General features: G+C 39.4%; 2 protein-coding genes across 4 annotated transcripts in view; one reads left to right on the top strand and one right to left on the bottom strand.

Moving 5' to 3' along the window:
* Positions 1-10: 10 nt before the first annotated feature.
* On the bottom strand, positions 11-7408 carry LOC111337884 (uncharacterized). 3 transcript variants are annotated; one of them, XM_022944265.2, is made up of 8 exons: positions 7283-7408; positions 4404-4621; positions 3922-4003; positions 3380-3529; positions 2261-2351; positions 1623-1855; positions 897-1046; positions 11-751 (listed from the first exon to the last, which is right to left on the bottom strand). In XM_022944265.2, exons 2-8 carry the CDS (start codon positions 4596-4598, stop codon positions 216-218), a joined length of 1437 nt encoding a protein of 478 aa, XP_022800000.1. In that variant the 5' UTR covers positions 4599-4621; positions 7283-7408; the 3' UTR covers positions 11-215. The 3 variants fall into 3 exon arrangements, with proteins under 3 accessions (XP_022800000.1, XP_088591204.1, XP_022799999.1); XM_088735078.1 differs by lacking the exon at positions 7283-7408 and adding an exon at positions 5827-6560; XM_022944264.2 differs by lacking the exon at positions 7283-7408 and adding an exon at positions 4755-5103.
* The window catches only part of LOC111337885 (lipase maturation factor 1-like), a 14257-nt gene continuing 7268 nt past the window's right edge, over positions 6724-13712 (top strand). Inside the window, exons 1-6 of the mRNA XM_088735058.1 lie at positions 6724-6922; positions 9194-9500; positions 10367-10377; positions 10490-10638; positions 11559-11624; positions 11924-12091. Coding sequence (XP_088591184.1) covers positions 6724-6922; positions 9194-9500; positions 10367-10377; positions 10490-10638; positions 11559-11624; positions 11924-12091 — 900 coding nt within the window. The remainder of the gene's footprint in view (positions 6923-9193; positions 9501-10366; positions 10378-10489; positions 10639-11558; positions 11625-11923; positions 12092-13712) is intronic.

Here is a 13712-nt window from a genome sequence, read left to right as displayed (position 1 = left end):
AGCTTCACAGGTTTTTACACTGAAGATGAACCGATAGTGAAGTCTGATCGTCCGGGTGGGTGTAGTCCTGAGAAGGAATGCTGTAGTGGTGACAGACGTTTCAACAACCTAGGCGGAAGTCATCATCAGAGTCAAGTGAATAGTTAAACGTTTGTTAGGAAAATTTAAGCAGCTGTAGATAATCGTGGGTAGCCGGTAATATTTGTTTAGAGGCTTCAACGAACGAAAACTTTCCAGAAATCTCCAGGGGACAAATCAAAATATTCAACCCCAGGATAGTTGGTGTCATCGCATTCCCATCTGTGGCTCCCATCCCTCAGCACCCAATGATGTGTCCCGCTGACAAAGTTAACATGATCATTTAACCTCTTGTTTACTGGCTCTGCTATACCCCATCGCTGTTCTGCCCAAAGGTTACAAATTCCAGCTGTTTTGGAATCGTCATCATCCATTCTGGTAAAAGAGCCACAGGCCAATGGCCGGGTATCTGTCTGACCGCTGAAGTACTGGACTACAGCTTCACCAGAACTATTAGCAACCGTGGTCACGTGGAACGTGCGTCCTCTTTGTTTACTACAGTGGAATCTCAGTTGAGTGAAAGACAGGTGTGATCTGAGTTCTTTCATGGCATTTTCTGAGATGAATACTTTTTCCTTGTGACAGTTGTTAATTTTACGGTATGAAGACTCAATCGAAAGTTCTCGCAAGGACGGGTCATCCACCACAAGATTAGAGACAAGAAGCCAACCTCCTGGTAAAAAATTTATACAACATTAAGTTGTTAGTAAATTGGCTAATGTAATGTAATGGCTGTTTCATTATGCTGCATGTACAGAATTGCGGCCAAACAACTTTACATAATGCCTTGCTTTATTGTTGAAACATTTGTGTCTTGCCTCCGTCAGTTGTCATGTCACAGTAGACCTTCAAAGGCTTTCCGTTCTTCTCAGGGTCGATCCAGTACTCCCCGTCTTTTTTAAAGAAACCAGAGTTCCGGATGTCCTTGCAGGAGTTTCCAGGCTTATTGTAATATAAACCTTTGGTAGCTGCAGGTGGAAATGTATTGTTATCATAAGGCTACTTTATCTTGGCTTCAAGGCGTTAAGTTGCGAAATTTACTGAAGCACAGTACTTTAAAAAAGGTTCAAAACTTTTAGTTCAAGAGCCAGCGAGAATTCTTTAAAATTGGTTTTGTCATGATCATACACGTATCTGTGAGCTAAGAATATCCCTGAACGATTTGTGCTTACAGATTGTGCACATATGGTAAGTTGATCTTGTCAAGACCCTCCTTTCCAATTTTTGCGTCGTCAAAATTTAGAGCGACTCTGTCTCTTCGTTCGCCATTATGCTTTAGGAACTTGCTTTGCAGATCCTCCTTTTATTCTAACAAACCGGTCAAGCCCACGTTTTTAAAAAATAGGAGTTTCCAGAGGTAGTTTCTCTAGCAGCTCTACGTTTGCCTGAATATGGGGATTGAATAATAGACATTAAGTATTGAAAGCGCCCACCCAGACTGAAAAAAAAATGCCTCGCTGACGGTGGTCTTTCTTCTGGAAGAGCTTAGCGCGAACGATCACTGCATGCTACCGCTCTGGGATATTAAAAGAAGGAAGATGTACCTGCCGATGATGGGATCATCAAAGATATCTCACTGGGTCCCTTTCCTCTCTCGGCATTTTGTTGTGCAATCCAAGCTGGTTTGTCCACGCCTGCGTATCCTACCAGGGCAAAAGATCCTAAGTATTCTGTCACGTTGAGAAGGTCATCAGTAGCGCCAACTCTCTTCAGAGCATCAATCGCTGGTGATGTATACACTGAGCCTTCATCTTGGATCGCGATCAAAACGATTTTACTACGATGAAAAACAAAGATTAAATTACTGTGTAAACGTTAACTATGGAAATTATTTATCAACATAAACAGGAGATCTGAAAAAAAGTATTGGCGCTATGGAAATTATTTATCAACACAAACAGGAGATCTGGAAAAAAGTATCGGCGCTGTTGTAATCTACATGAATCCTGGAAATAACAATGTTAAAAGGATTGGTGCTCGAAAGCTTCCTTTAAGCTGTAGAGCTGTGTTTTCAGAATACCGTTCTTTCGGGATGCAACAGATTTCATGATTAGGTGATGATCCTCACGAAAACATGCATAACAAGGCCAGAGAGACAGTTTGGAATTAATTGTTTGATAGAGATGATGTCTGTAATTTGGCCATTTTAACAGTACTTCATATAGAACAACATGCCACGTACTCTCCTTTTATGCTGTTAAGATGGTCTCTCAAGCGATTACCAGCAGTACTATTCCCAAAAGTGTCAAATGCTTTTGAGGCAAGCACGGAACCTATGAAACAGAATAGGTATCAAAAGTTTGATTCCTTTCACTCGCAATCACGTTCACAGTGGACATAACATATCGGCGGTCTTTTACAGTGTCGTGATAAACATTTTTCGATTTCTCGTGAAACGCAGCGGCGGTCAGATGCATTTGTTGTGATATTTCGATAGTTTTGCCTTTTAGTAATTCGGCAGAGATTCCATTAAACTTAATATTTGGTAAAACCAAGAGAACATAAGGGTAAGAGAACGCATCTTCCATGGGATCTGTTACTATGACAACGGGACAGAATCTAATTTTAGATCCGGAAACTTTTTTAACTGACCAATGGCTGATGGCTCCTTATCATATCAGACGAGGTTATGTTCTCTTACCCTTAGGTTCTCTTGGTAAAACATACAGAGAGGAATGGGTTGGTGCGTGTTAAAAATGGCTTGGGCATGGGTCAAGTCTGCTGCACACGAGCTTGCCCCATGATGCTACTCTTCCCTGATGTAAGGCAATTAGCCCCCAGCATTGCACAGTGTAACCCTGTTCCCCTGAGAGTTCGCCGGTATCCGCTCATACTCTCTTATAGAAAGAGGCTGAAATCTTTTAATGTCTGGCCAATAAACAGTAGCTAATTAATGCGCCTACAAGTCTTGAACCCATACACATGTGTGCTGTTACCATGCAATAAGCAAAGTATCTTCCCAACAAGTGACAATTAGTGTCTGAGGTTGTGCAATAGTTTCCTGCGCACCTCAGAAGTGAGGTGAAATAGCTTAGTCAAGTACGACAGCTTATAGGTGTTTTATTACATGAATCGGGCAGTCGGAGGGCCAATAACTAAAATCAACCAATCAAAATGCTCTATTGCTGGTCAATATTCTCTCAGTATTGGACCGGGCACTTTCCCGAATGGTCCCGAACCAGTTCATCAAAAAGTTCATTATCCCGCCTAATCACTCAAATCTCAGTTCAGTCATGGTGAGTCTTGTGGTAACTTTCCTCTGAGCAAACTGTGGTGAACTATGGAGCCAGGACTTACATACCTGTAACAGCGCTGATGACAACCACATTATGCCCTCTGAGATGAGGAGAGTAATCCTTTCCATTCACTTTTATGTAAGCAAAGCCGCATGAGTTTGTTGCCTTTCCTGGATCCTCGCACGCTTCACTGCGGATGAAAACATTTAGGACAACTGCCACAAGAAAAGCAAAAGAAACAAAGTTGTCACTTTAAGAGAAGAATATGTCAAGTCAGAAAGGCATTACGTTTACTTTCAGCTCAAGAATACTAGTTTCCTTCGCAGTCTCAGCTTGAAGTGACTTCAGTTAATGACTTTTACATCCTTTATGTCATTTTATTTCACTCTGAATTTTAATCAAGCCCTTTGAAACAGGAAAATGTTTGGCTCGAGGTAATGACACAGACCGAGCGCATGAAATCCTTGGAGCCCATATCTATCTTTGGGTTTAGAAGGACGTTCAATTAGTGGACGACTTGGCTTTTAAAGAATGCAATGCTGCGTTAAAAACTACGAACCAGGGAAATACTTGGACAAAGTTTTGCTAAATCCTTTGTGCAACTTACGTTTTTGACATTGTGTTCCTTTGTATCCCGCATGACACCTTGTCGGTCTATTTCGTTCATGGGAAACATCCACGCAGGAGGCCTAAAATAAATAACTCAAAAGTAAATTGCCTTTGTTTCAGATTCTTTCTAGAAACGTTCCTCCCTTTGGGTGTAATCTGACTTATGATACGTTTGATGTAAAATCTTAAGTGTGGCTTTCTTCTAAGCAGAATTTAAAACTCTCTACAACTCAGACTGTACGAAATTTGAGGGGGTTATGTAATTTGCACTCGCTAGGGAAGAAGGTTCTTGACTAGCTTCCCGATACTTACGAGAACTAATTTACATCAGTTGACAAATAAGTCTTAGTTTTGGTATACTCAGTGAAAATCCTCATTATTTTAATAAATCAGTTAATGCGATATCCGATAAGGAAAGGTTACAAGTAAAAGTGGTTTTGATTTAACTATAACTGAAGAAAATAGAAAATAGATTCAGACCTGAACAGAACCATAGTAAGTAGATCCTTTCTTCTGTTTAAAATCACTTGGCTTCATCTGCCGCGTTTTGTTGTTCAACTCACAAATTCGGCTTGCATTGCCATCACTGGGATGAACATTAAACGACTTACAATTATTATTTCCTATACATTTTAGCTGACATTCAAACTCGGACACAACAACAGAATTGTGCATAACGTAACCCACCAAGGCATGGTCTGAAAGGCAAAAGAGAAAAAAAATAATCCCATTTAGTCTAATGTTTGTCCAGGTGTAAATATGACTAAAAGGTTTAAAGAGCTTAAAGATATAATCAGGTGTTGCCTTTCCCAGTTTTAAGTGATTACCGACCAAGTTGCGTCTCAAAAATAGTTCCACAGAAGTTTCTGTTTGCCAGGACAAACAGGATTCCCAGGAGGATGTTAAGGGTCATCATGGCAAAATGGGGCAGCGATGAAACAGCCATCTTAAAATAAGCTCCTTATCCTTTGCCGATAAACTCCCTTGTTACTGTATGACAAGTACTACGTGCCAACTGAGCTTCTTGGTTTTAAAAAACAAAAAAAACAGCGTTTTTTTTTAAGGTACATCAATTAGTTGTACTCTAAGTATCCCGGAGAGCTTCATACAATTCCTTATAATTTTGTTATGATACGGAACTGTGTGGAGCTATCCGAGATACTTGCAATGCAAGCCCTGTGTGTCTTCTCATAACTCATACTACTATGTTATCTGCGTGATGATTTCTTTAATCGTGGTAAAAATAGATTGGAAATAAAAAAAACACAAACCATAACATACTTCAAGGATCATTTTTAATTTAACGGAGTAAGAAAGAACTTCGCTCACTGACAAGGGTAAAAAAAAAAAAATTAAAATAGAAACGAAACATTTTCCTTTTCTTGGTTTCTTAGACTTCGTCGTTTATGTAGTGATGAGTGATTTTTTTCAACAAATCAGTGGCAATATGCCAGTTTTTCAGAAAACGTGGCCATCCTGTTTCTGTCGTTCAAGCGGGCTACCACTATAAACGTCACAGACGCAAAATTCCGACCGCATTCCATTCACCCTCAATATTCCACCTTCACAACAACGCCGTTAAACCCATTATTCTTAAAAACTTTAAATAATTTCAAAACGATCCAGAGACTAGCACTATCTTTTCGCAACCTACTGTATAACTTGCACCTATTGCATAAAGATATACAATGGCGAAACAGGTGCACGACTAGGTGACCGATTCCGAGAACATCTTCGCGACGTAGAGAGGACTGACAAGGACGCATCAAAACCAGTCGCTAGACACTTTAATATACCTAATCATCAGATACAATGAAATATATGAAGTTCATATATCAATGATTAGGTATATACATACCTAATCATTATAAGCAGCATAAGGTAATCTGCGGCCTTTCCTTACATTTAGGTAGCTCGGAACTGAAGCCGCAAAATTCTTGAACAAAAGTTTATCTTTCAAATCGGCACTCTTAATCCAGTAGGTATCAACGAACGTTTTTCATTCTACTAATTTATTCTTGTTTTTCTCGTTATCATGTTCCCGCCAATAGCGTAGCTCCACTTTCTGCATGTAAACCCACACACAACCCAGAATTCCTCCATTCGTTCTGACGAAGGGTAACGCTCGAAACGTCAGCTTTTAATCCTTTACAGTGGCTAATTTACATGATCAACTCAGTCGATTAAACCAATATTATTACCTTGTTACCCCCACCGACGCAGCACCACAGTTTCTTTAGAAACTTACATCCTTGAATGAAAAAATATTAAGGGTTGTCTTAAAAGTGCCCGATCCATAATTTCTAACTAAATTGGCAGTATAATTTGTTGTTGAGATTGGCTTGATTTTTTGCAATTTTCCTCTATGTTCTAAGTGTTCGTCCACTCTTTGTTAAAAAATTGATTCTACAGACGCGCGCGTGAGGTTCTTGAGCTAGCGCATTATCATGATGAATTATCAGTACCGTTATTATTGTTATAATTGTTACCACTAAGTTGTGGGTTGGAATAGGGTACTCGTGAATATGTGGGATGTAGCAGGTTTTCTGTTTTTCATGTGAGTACAAATCTTCTGTGACAAGACCTCGCGTCATTATACAACTTCAAGTTCTTTTGAAAAACCATATTAATCTCTCTCCTTTCGCCAAATGAAACTTGTTTATTTTGACTCGGTCCAATCGCTTCGCGCCATTTGTCGTCATTACGAATCCAAGATGGCGGCGTGAACTGCACGTCGAGGGTCCTAAAGTCGTACTTGAGAAAAATTCATCTTAATGCTTTTAGGAAGGTGTGGTTTGTTATGGAGTTACTTGAGGGCCTGAGGCGAAGAAAAGGGACTGTTAATGAAGGAATAAGCTTAAAGAAAGTCGAGGAAGTAAAATCTTGCGATCAAAAGGACATTAAAGAAGTTTCAGAGGAGGCAAGGCGAATTGATTTGGAACCTGGAACTTACTGGCTGACGAGGATCGTGTTTCTGAGGTCTCTTGGCTTTATTTATTGTAAGTCTTTTTAACTACCGACTTATGTGTTTGTGATGAGTCGAACTGGAATTAAACTTTAATTTCAGAACGAGTTTTTAAGATTTAAATTTGGGACATGCTTTACAATTTAATTGTAGTGGAGGGGGGGGGGGGGGGGGTTTAATTCAAAAGAAAAAATTTAGTCGTCATCGTCCCCGGAAGCAGGTTTAGAAGGTCAGTTATAAGCACATTTGAGAAGTGTGTTAACTTTGAAAATCTACTAAATATGCCATTGATTTCTTGGCTGGACCGCCACCTTGCAGACTTCTACATGTACATTAAAAGAGCTGCTGTGATCAGTACGCTGGATGCCTGATCAAATAACCTAGGTTTAAGTACCTTAGATGGAAGACTCAATCATGGTTTCTCCTTGCATAGATTCATGGGAATAACTCCTTATTCTTGTTACAGCAGTAAAGGCAAGACTGCTAAGAGTGATTTTTGCACTGGCTGAGTGGAACGAAATAAGTGAAAAATGTTTTTCTCACACGCGGCTGGGGCCTGGGTTTAGGTCATGTGACCCATGGGGCGGGCAATTGTTTTTGTTGCGTCCGCCATTGCTGACTTTTCCGCCCGCCCGCCCACCCACCCAAAGATTTTAAATGCTTATACAATAGCAGTATAATGTACTAGCCTGGAACTTTATTCGTTATTTCTGGTCTTAGTGTATGCTACTTGTATTAGCTTTGAATTTCCAATAAAGGTCAGGTTGGGGCGGTCAACTTGACATGGCTACCAGCGGTGTGTGAGAAATACTTTGGTATTGGTATCTAGATGATGAAATTCTTGTGGGTTTCACCTGAGATAGATAAGGTGTCCAATCTGCAGAGCACACAAAATAACAATTCTTTGTCATTTTTATAGAAATACTTAACTAGTCATTTGTGGTATTAAAACACCTTTTAGCTTATGATCATGCTTAAGCCATTAATAGCCACAGCTTTTGTGAAAAACCGTGTTTTGAAGCTAGTCAAGCAGATTTCAGGTCACTGTTGTGGTTTTAACCCATTAATGTCCAGTGCGCCCGTATGCGCCCATGGGGACCCACACCCTTTCTACGCCCTGTGACGTCATCAATTTTAACTCTGGAGCACGAATTCGAGCATGTACTTGAACGGGTTGAAAATATCTTGCAGACGATACCAGAATGAGTGCAATTGAGTGGAGGAGATGGGAAAAATAGCCAAAAAACCGTGTCACTTTGACTGGAAAATCTGCACGAAGATCGTGTTTCACTACCCACCTACCTTTCCGAGCATGTGCTTTGAAAATAATGAGTAGTTTCTGAAAAATCTCTACACCAAAATGAAGCCTACTCAATTTCCAGCAAGTGAGGAGAAACTTTAGGCAAGGAGAGGGGAAAAAAAGGGCAGGAGAAAGAGAGAAAAGTAGAAGTCGTAAGTGGGGCGTGACTTTTCAAGCCAAAAACTATGTCCAAATTTTGCTCTCTGTGCGTGCCCGAGATTTTCAGGCCGCCATTTTGCATTTGGATCGAAAGGCCGTCGAGTGCACGAGCTGTCAAGTGGTTTTTGGTAAGTTCGAGCTTTTAAAACCCCAACAGTGACCCCAAATCTGCTGGACTAGCTTCAAAACACAGTTTTCCACAAAAGCTGTGGCCGTTAATGGGTTAAAAGCTCAAACTTACCACAAACCCATTGACAGCTTGTACACTCAACAGCCTTTCAATCCAAATGCAAAATGGCGGCCAAAAAATCTCGGCCACGCACAGAAAGCAAAATTTTGAGATAGTTTTTGGGTTGAAAAGTAATGCCCCACTTATGACTTTTACTTTTCTCTCTTTCTCCTGCCCTTTTTTTCTCCTTTCCTTGCCTGAAGTTTCTCCTCACTTGCTGGAAATTTAGTTGGCTTCACTTTGGTGTAGATATTTTTTAGGAAACTACTCATTATTTTCAAACCACATGCTCAGAAAGGTAGGTGGGTAATGGAACAAGATTTTCGTGCAGATTTTCAGGTCAAAGTTACATGGTTTTTTGGCTATTTCTCCAATCTCCTTCACTCAATTGCACTCATTCTGGTATCATTTGTAAGATATTTTCAACCTGTTCAAGTACATGCTCAAAGTCGTGCTCCAGGGTTAAAAGTGATGACGTCACAAGGCGTAGAAAGGGTGTGGGTCCACATGGGCGCTTACAGGTGCACTGGACGTCAATAGGTTAAGAGAGATTGGTCAAATATCTGTCGTCTGAATGTATCTTGTTGTACTGAACAGTTTCCTGTCCTCATTTTCAGTTGTGGCTTTTGCAGTAGCCTTAAATCAAAACAAACAGTTGCTAGGAAGAGATGGGCTTCTTCCATCAGACTTATATCTGAAAAAAATTGATGAACATTTTGATGATGCTGGGTGGACAAAAGTCCTGCATGTTCCAACCTTGTTGCTCTTCACTGACAAAACCAATATTGACAAGCACTTGGACATGTTGGCATACAGTGGGATGTTCTTCTCAGGAGTCATTTTACTGTTTGGATGTGCAAACATGATAATTATGGCCTTACTGTGGGTTCTTTATCATTCTATTGTCAACATTGGGCAAAGATGGTGAGTTTTTGACAGGGTGTCTTACACCTACTAACATGAGATGCTCAAACGTTTTTGAAGACGTTCCAAATATTTCCAATCACATCCTGAAGAGTTCAGATGAAAAAGACATACTCTTTTGTTACAAGGTGTTATTACTGTTACAAGAACAAATTGTCATAACTGATTAACAAGGAAATGTGTAGCAACTTAATTGGAGAAGTACAATTCAGATATTGGAAGACAAAGGGTTCAAATAAGGTGTTTTAAACAAGTCCTTAAAAAAAAAAACAATGAAATTTACCTGTGACTGTGAGCAAGTATGGCATTGAAGATCAAAACTTACTTGCATTGTTCATAATTGTTGGAGCAACTTTTTTTTTGTCTATAACTGCCTCCCAGTTAGCTCAATGGATAGAGCACTGGACTGTTGTGCGGGAGGTCGAGGGTTCGACCCCCAGCCGGACCAACACTCAAGGTCTTAAAATAATTGAGAAGAATATGCTGCATTTTTATAACATCAAGAAATGGTTAGATCTTTTAGTCTTCTCGGATAGGGACAAATAAATGGAGGTCCTGTCTCCTGCAGGGTTAGGGGTAAGAGACGTTAATTTCCCACACACGAGATTACTGTGTGATGGATGTCCTCCCCTGGGGTGGGATGGGTGGGTTAGTACATTAATTGTAAAGTGCTGTTGATCTGTCATTGTAAATAGTGCTCTATAAGAAATAAATTATTAATTATTATTATAACCAGACCTTGCATTATAAAAATGTCCAATAAACATTATGCTCACAATAAGAACAGGTGATGTTTGGTAGAGATTTATCCATAATTATGTATCACTGATAAATCTTAACCCTTTTCTTTTACTTTGTTGTTGTAGGTACTCATTTGGTAAGTATAATCATGGCAACATGTATTTTTTGTGTGTACAATCTTGCTGGTTTTGTGGAAGATATTTGGTTTTGCATTTTAAATTTATCAAATAGCCTTTATTCTCTTGTAGGTTGGGAATCACAGCTTCTTGAGACAGGTTTCCTTGCCATATTTTTGTGTCCAGTGTTCAAATTACAGCAAGTACCCATTTACACGCCGACACCTCTGGTGGTGGTGTGGGGATACCGATGGCTTATCTTTCGCATAATGATTGGTGCTGTAAGTTTTGGGAAGAATTATCTAATTATTAAAACAAGTTATATATTATTTTGTTAAATAATAGATATTGATAAAGCTTCCATTAAAAGAGCTCTGACCCAACCCCAGGTACAAGAAAATAATTGTCAGCAATTATGTTGAACTTTGTGAATAGCATCAATGTCAGATGTAAAAATGGTACAGTAGATAAATTTTGAGGTGCCCAGGACAAAACAAAAATTCTACACCAGGCAAAGGACACAAAGCATTCATCCAAAGTACTTGATTTCAAAACTGTAAAGAAAGGATCTTATATGGGCTTTCTTAGAGTATACCAATTTTTCTTATATAATCATTTTGTAATTGTTTTATAAACCTGTAAAGAAAGGATCATATATGGGCTTTCTTAGAGTATACCAATTTTATTATATAATCCTTTTGTAATCATTACGGTGGCCAATTTACCACTTCAACTTTGTTGATATATCCAAATTATTTCGTTACTCCCACCGGTGCAGCCCCAAACTGTTTCTTTCGAAACTATCAGCCTTTATTTATTATATAGATACTGATGAAATACCAGGATTTCTCCTTTTACTAAAATATCATATCTTCACCGCATGCAGTGAAGATACTATTTTTATCTTTCATGTGTGAGGATATTGGTGTGGCCATGGTTACCAACATAATTACCCAATTGCTTTTTCGAAAATGAATAAAAAAAGTTGTCTTTTATGTGGAAATTTCATCAGTATCTATATAATAAACAGAACATTACATGGCCGCTTGGGGATACGAATTTTATCTTCTTGTGCTCAAAGTATCGCTCACGAGTGAGCGCAGCAAACGAGTGAGAGATACTTTCATCACGAGAAGATAAAATTAGTATCCCTGCGCGGCCATGTAATATCCTCTATGTACATGCTTCTTTTCTCATTTAGGGGATGATCAAGATAAGAGGTGACCAATGCTGGCGGGATCTGACATGTATGAACTATCACTATGAGGTAACTAATTTTGATGACCTGACATCAACTTGAAGATTGTGTTTAATCTTTTACACCTAACATCAGATCAGTATGCATATTCTCCACACTGTTCTCTATACATTTCCTAAGGTGCTGACAAGGAGAATTTGTTTAACAATCAAGAGCTTCTTTAGTTTGTTGATCATTTCCGTTATTAATGTTTGATTCAGGGGGGGATGTTGTAAGGAGAAATTAGATGCTAGTCGCTATCAGGGGTTAAAGGGGTTAGTTAAGATGCTACTTTTAATCCCATAAAATATTTTCCCAATCTTTGACAGACTCAGCCAGTGCCAAATCCAATGAGTTATTTTATGCACCAGTCTCCTGAGATATTCCACAAGTGTGAAACTCTGGTCAATCATTTTATCGAGTTGGTGGTTCCATTTTTCATCTTTCTGACGAGACGATTTCGCATTTGGTGTGGCATTTTACAAATTCTTTTTCAGGTTAGTTTTCTGTCTAGTTGCTCTTCCATTCCTCTGCACTATGTACAAAGTTGTGGTTTTAAGCTTTGAATGATGCATCATTTTTTTTTTTGAGAATTGAAGATGTTAATCATTTTTTAGGAGCCAGGAACCAAAAAAATATTAGTTGCTCTGTAGGATTTTAACCTCAGAGCTCACAATTTTGTGGTTCAGGCCGCACTACGCCTCTGAGCTGAAGGGAACTCTCTGGCAAGCTTTCCCATTGACACTTACGTGTAACACGTGCCGACGAAAAGTCAAAATTGTGGAAAAACCAAGAAGGCAAACACATTGCGCAGTAAATTTTTAAAAAATCAGCTTTTCCAAAAAACAAGCTCCAGTGAAAGAGGATTAATTAAAGAACTTATTTCCGGCGAAAACAGCGATTGGTGCATATTACGTTTTAACTCAAAAATCAAGATGAAAGATAAAAATCGCTAAATGTTTTCGCATGTGTGAAAATAGGCATGTGGATCATATTTCAAAAGGGAATATGCAAATTTGTCCGTGAGTGAAGAGATCTCAAGTTCCATGGAATCTATCAATGGGAAGCAAGACTAAAATGGCCAAGAAATGTTTCGGGACGTCAGATTTATTCAGAACAGTTTTTGATTTGCTGTTATAAGCGAAAAACGTACGAATTTCTTACGTGTACAAAGCCCACGCGGTAAAATTCATCATGCTTAGATCGTTGTTTACTTGCCTTCGTGGCCAGAAATTGCGCAGCGTTATGTTGAAAATTCTGAAAAAACTTCGATTTGAGGCAAAATCTTCTATTAAACTATGCTTTTTTAACACATTGTTACTCGAACATAATATTTACCGGGCCATCGAATCGTCTAATTGTCGCCAGACCCTGCTTGAAGTTCGAAAGTTCGGTTTTCACTTAACGTCCATAATTCGCATCGCCTTAGAGAATCGTAGCGTCGTTGACTCGAGAGCTTATTCTGTCACTTTTTAGACCTGGATATCCGTTCTTTTCCAAGCAGAGTATTCTATAGCATTGTTACTTTACATTCTGAATTCTACAAGGTCTAACTCGATCGCAAATGAACGAAAAATCCGACCTGAAAATTTTGAAGGTCGGCCGCGTGGACGCCATATTTTCAAATTTGATCATTTAGTGAAGACGCAAAGAATAATGCCCCTCTAGTACCCCCTAAAGTCGACAAAATATATGCGCAAACAACGGATTCTGATTGGCTTATTGATCTCCAAACTGTAGAAGAAGTTTGGGGACAAAACTCCACTTAGTAGGGGAGGTAGGGGTGAAAGCGTTCTCGCGCGAGGCGATCGCGAGGTTCGGGCGGTTACGGGCGGTTCAGGTGTCAATGTGAGACCAAACTTCAGGCTCATGTGTGACTATCCAGTTAGATACTGCTAGGATCATAACTCTCAAAAGCGTGCCGGATTTCGAAGCTTGGTTATCATGTGAGGAAAAATTTAAACAAATATTATTCTCAGTTACGGCCTGCTCCCAGTTTCCTTGTTAGCTCAATTGGTAGAGCGCTACACTAGTATCGCAGAGGTAAGTGGTTCATGCGTATTATTCTCAGTGGTGGATCCATATTTAGGGGTTAAGATCCCAGGCCCCCTCCCCCCC

This window comes from Stylophora pistillata, chromosome 10, assembly GCF_964205215.1.
Source record: "Stylophora pistillata chromosome 10, jaStyPist1.2, whole genome shotgun sequence".
Taxonomy (NCBI): domain Eukaryota; kingdom Metazoa; phylum Cnidaria; class Anthozoa; order Scleractinia; family Pocilloporidae; genus Stylophora; species Stylophora pistillata.
This window is presented reverse-complemented; position numbering and strand designations above follow the sequence as displayed.

Bases quoted from the DNA above. Each gene is read 5' to 3' on its own strand.
- LOC111337884 (XM_022944264.2), bottom strand. From the start codon at position 4,869: ATGGCTGTTTCATCGCTGCCCCATTTTGCCATGATGACCCTTAACATC. The intron at 2,352-3,379 runs GTATGTAAGTCC...TCTGTTTCATAG, and splicing joins TGTCATCAGCGCTGTTACAG to GTTCCGTGCTTGCCTCAAAA. The intron at 1,856-2,260 runs GTACGTGGCATG...TTTTCATCGTAG, and splicing joins CTTAACAGCATAAAAGGAGA to TAAAATCGTTTTGATCGCGA.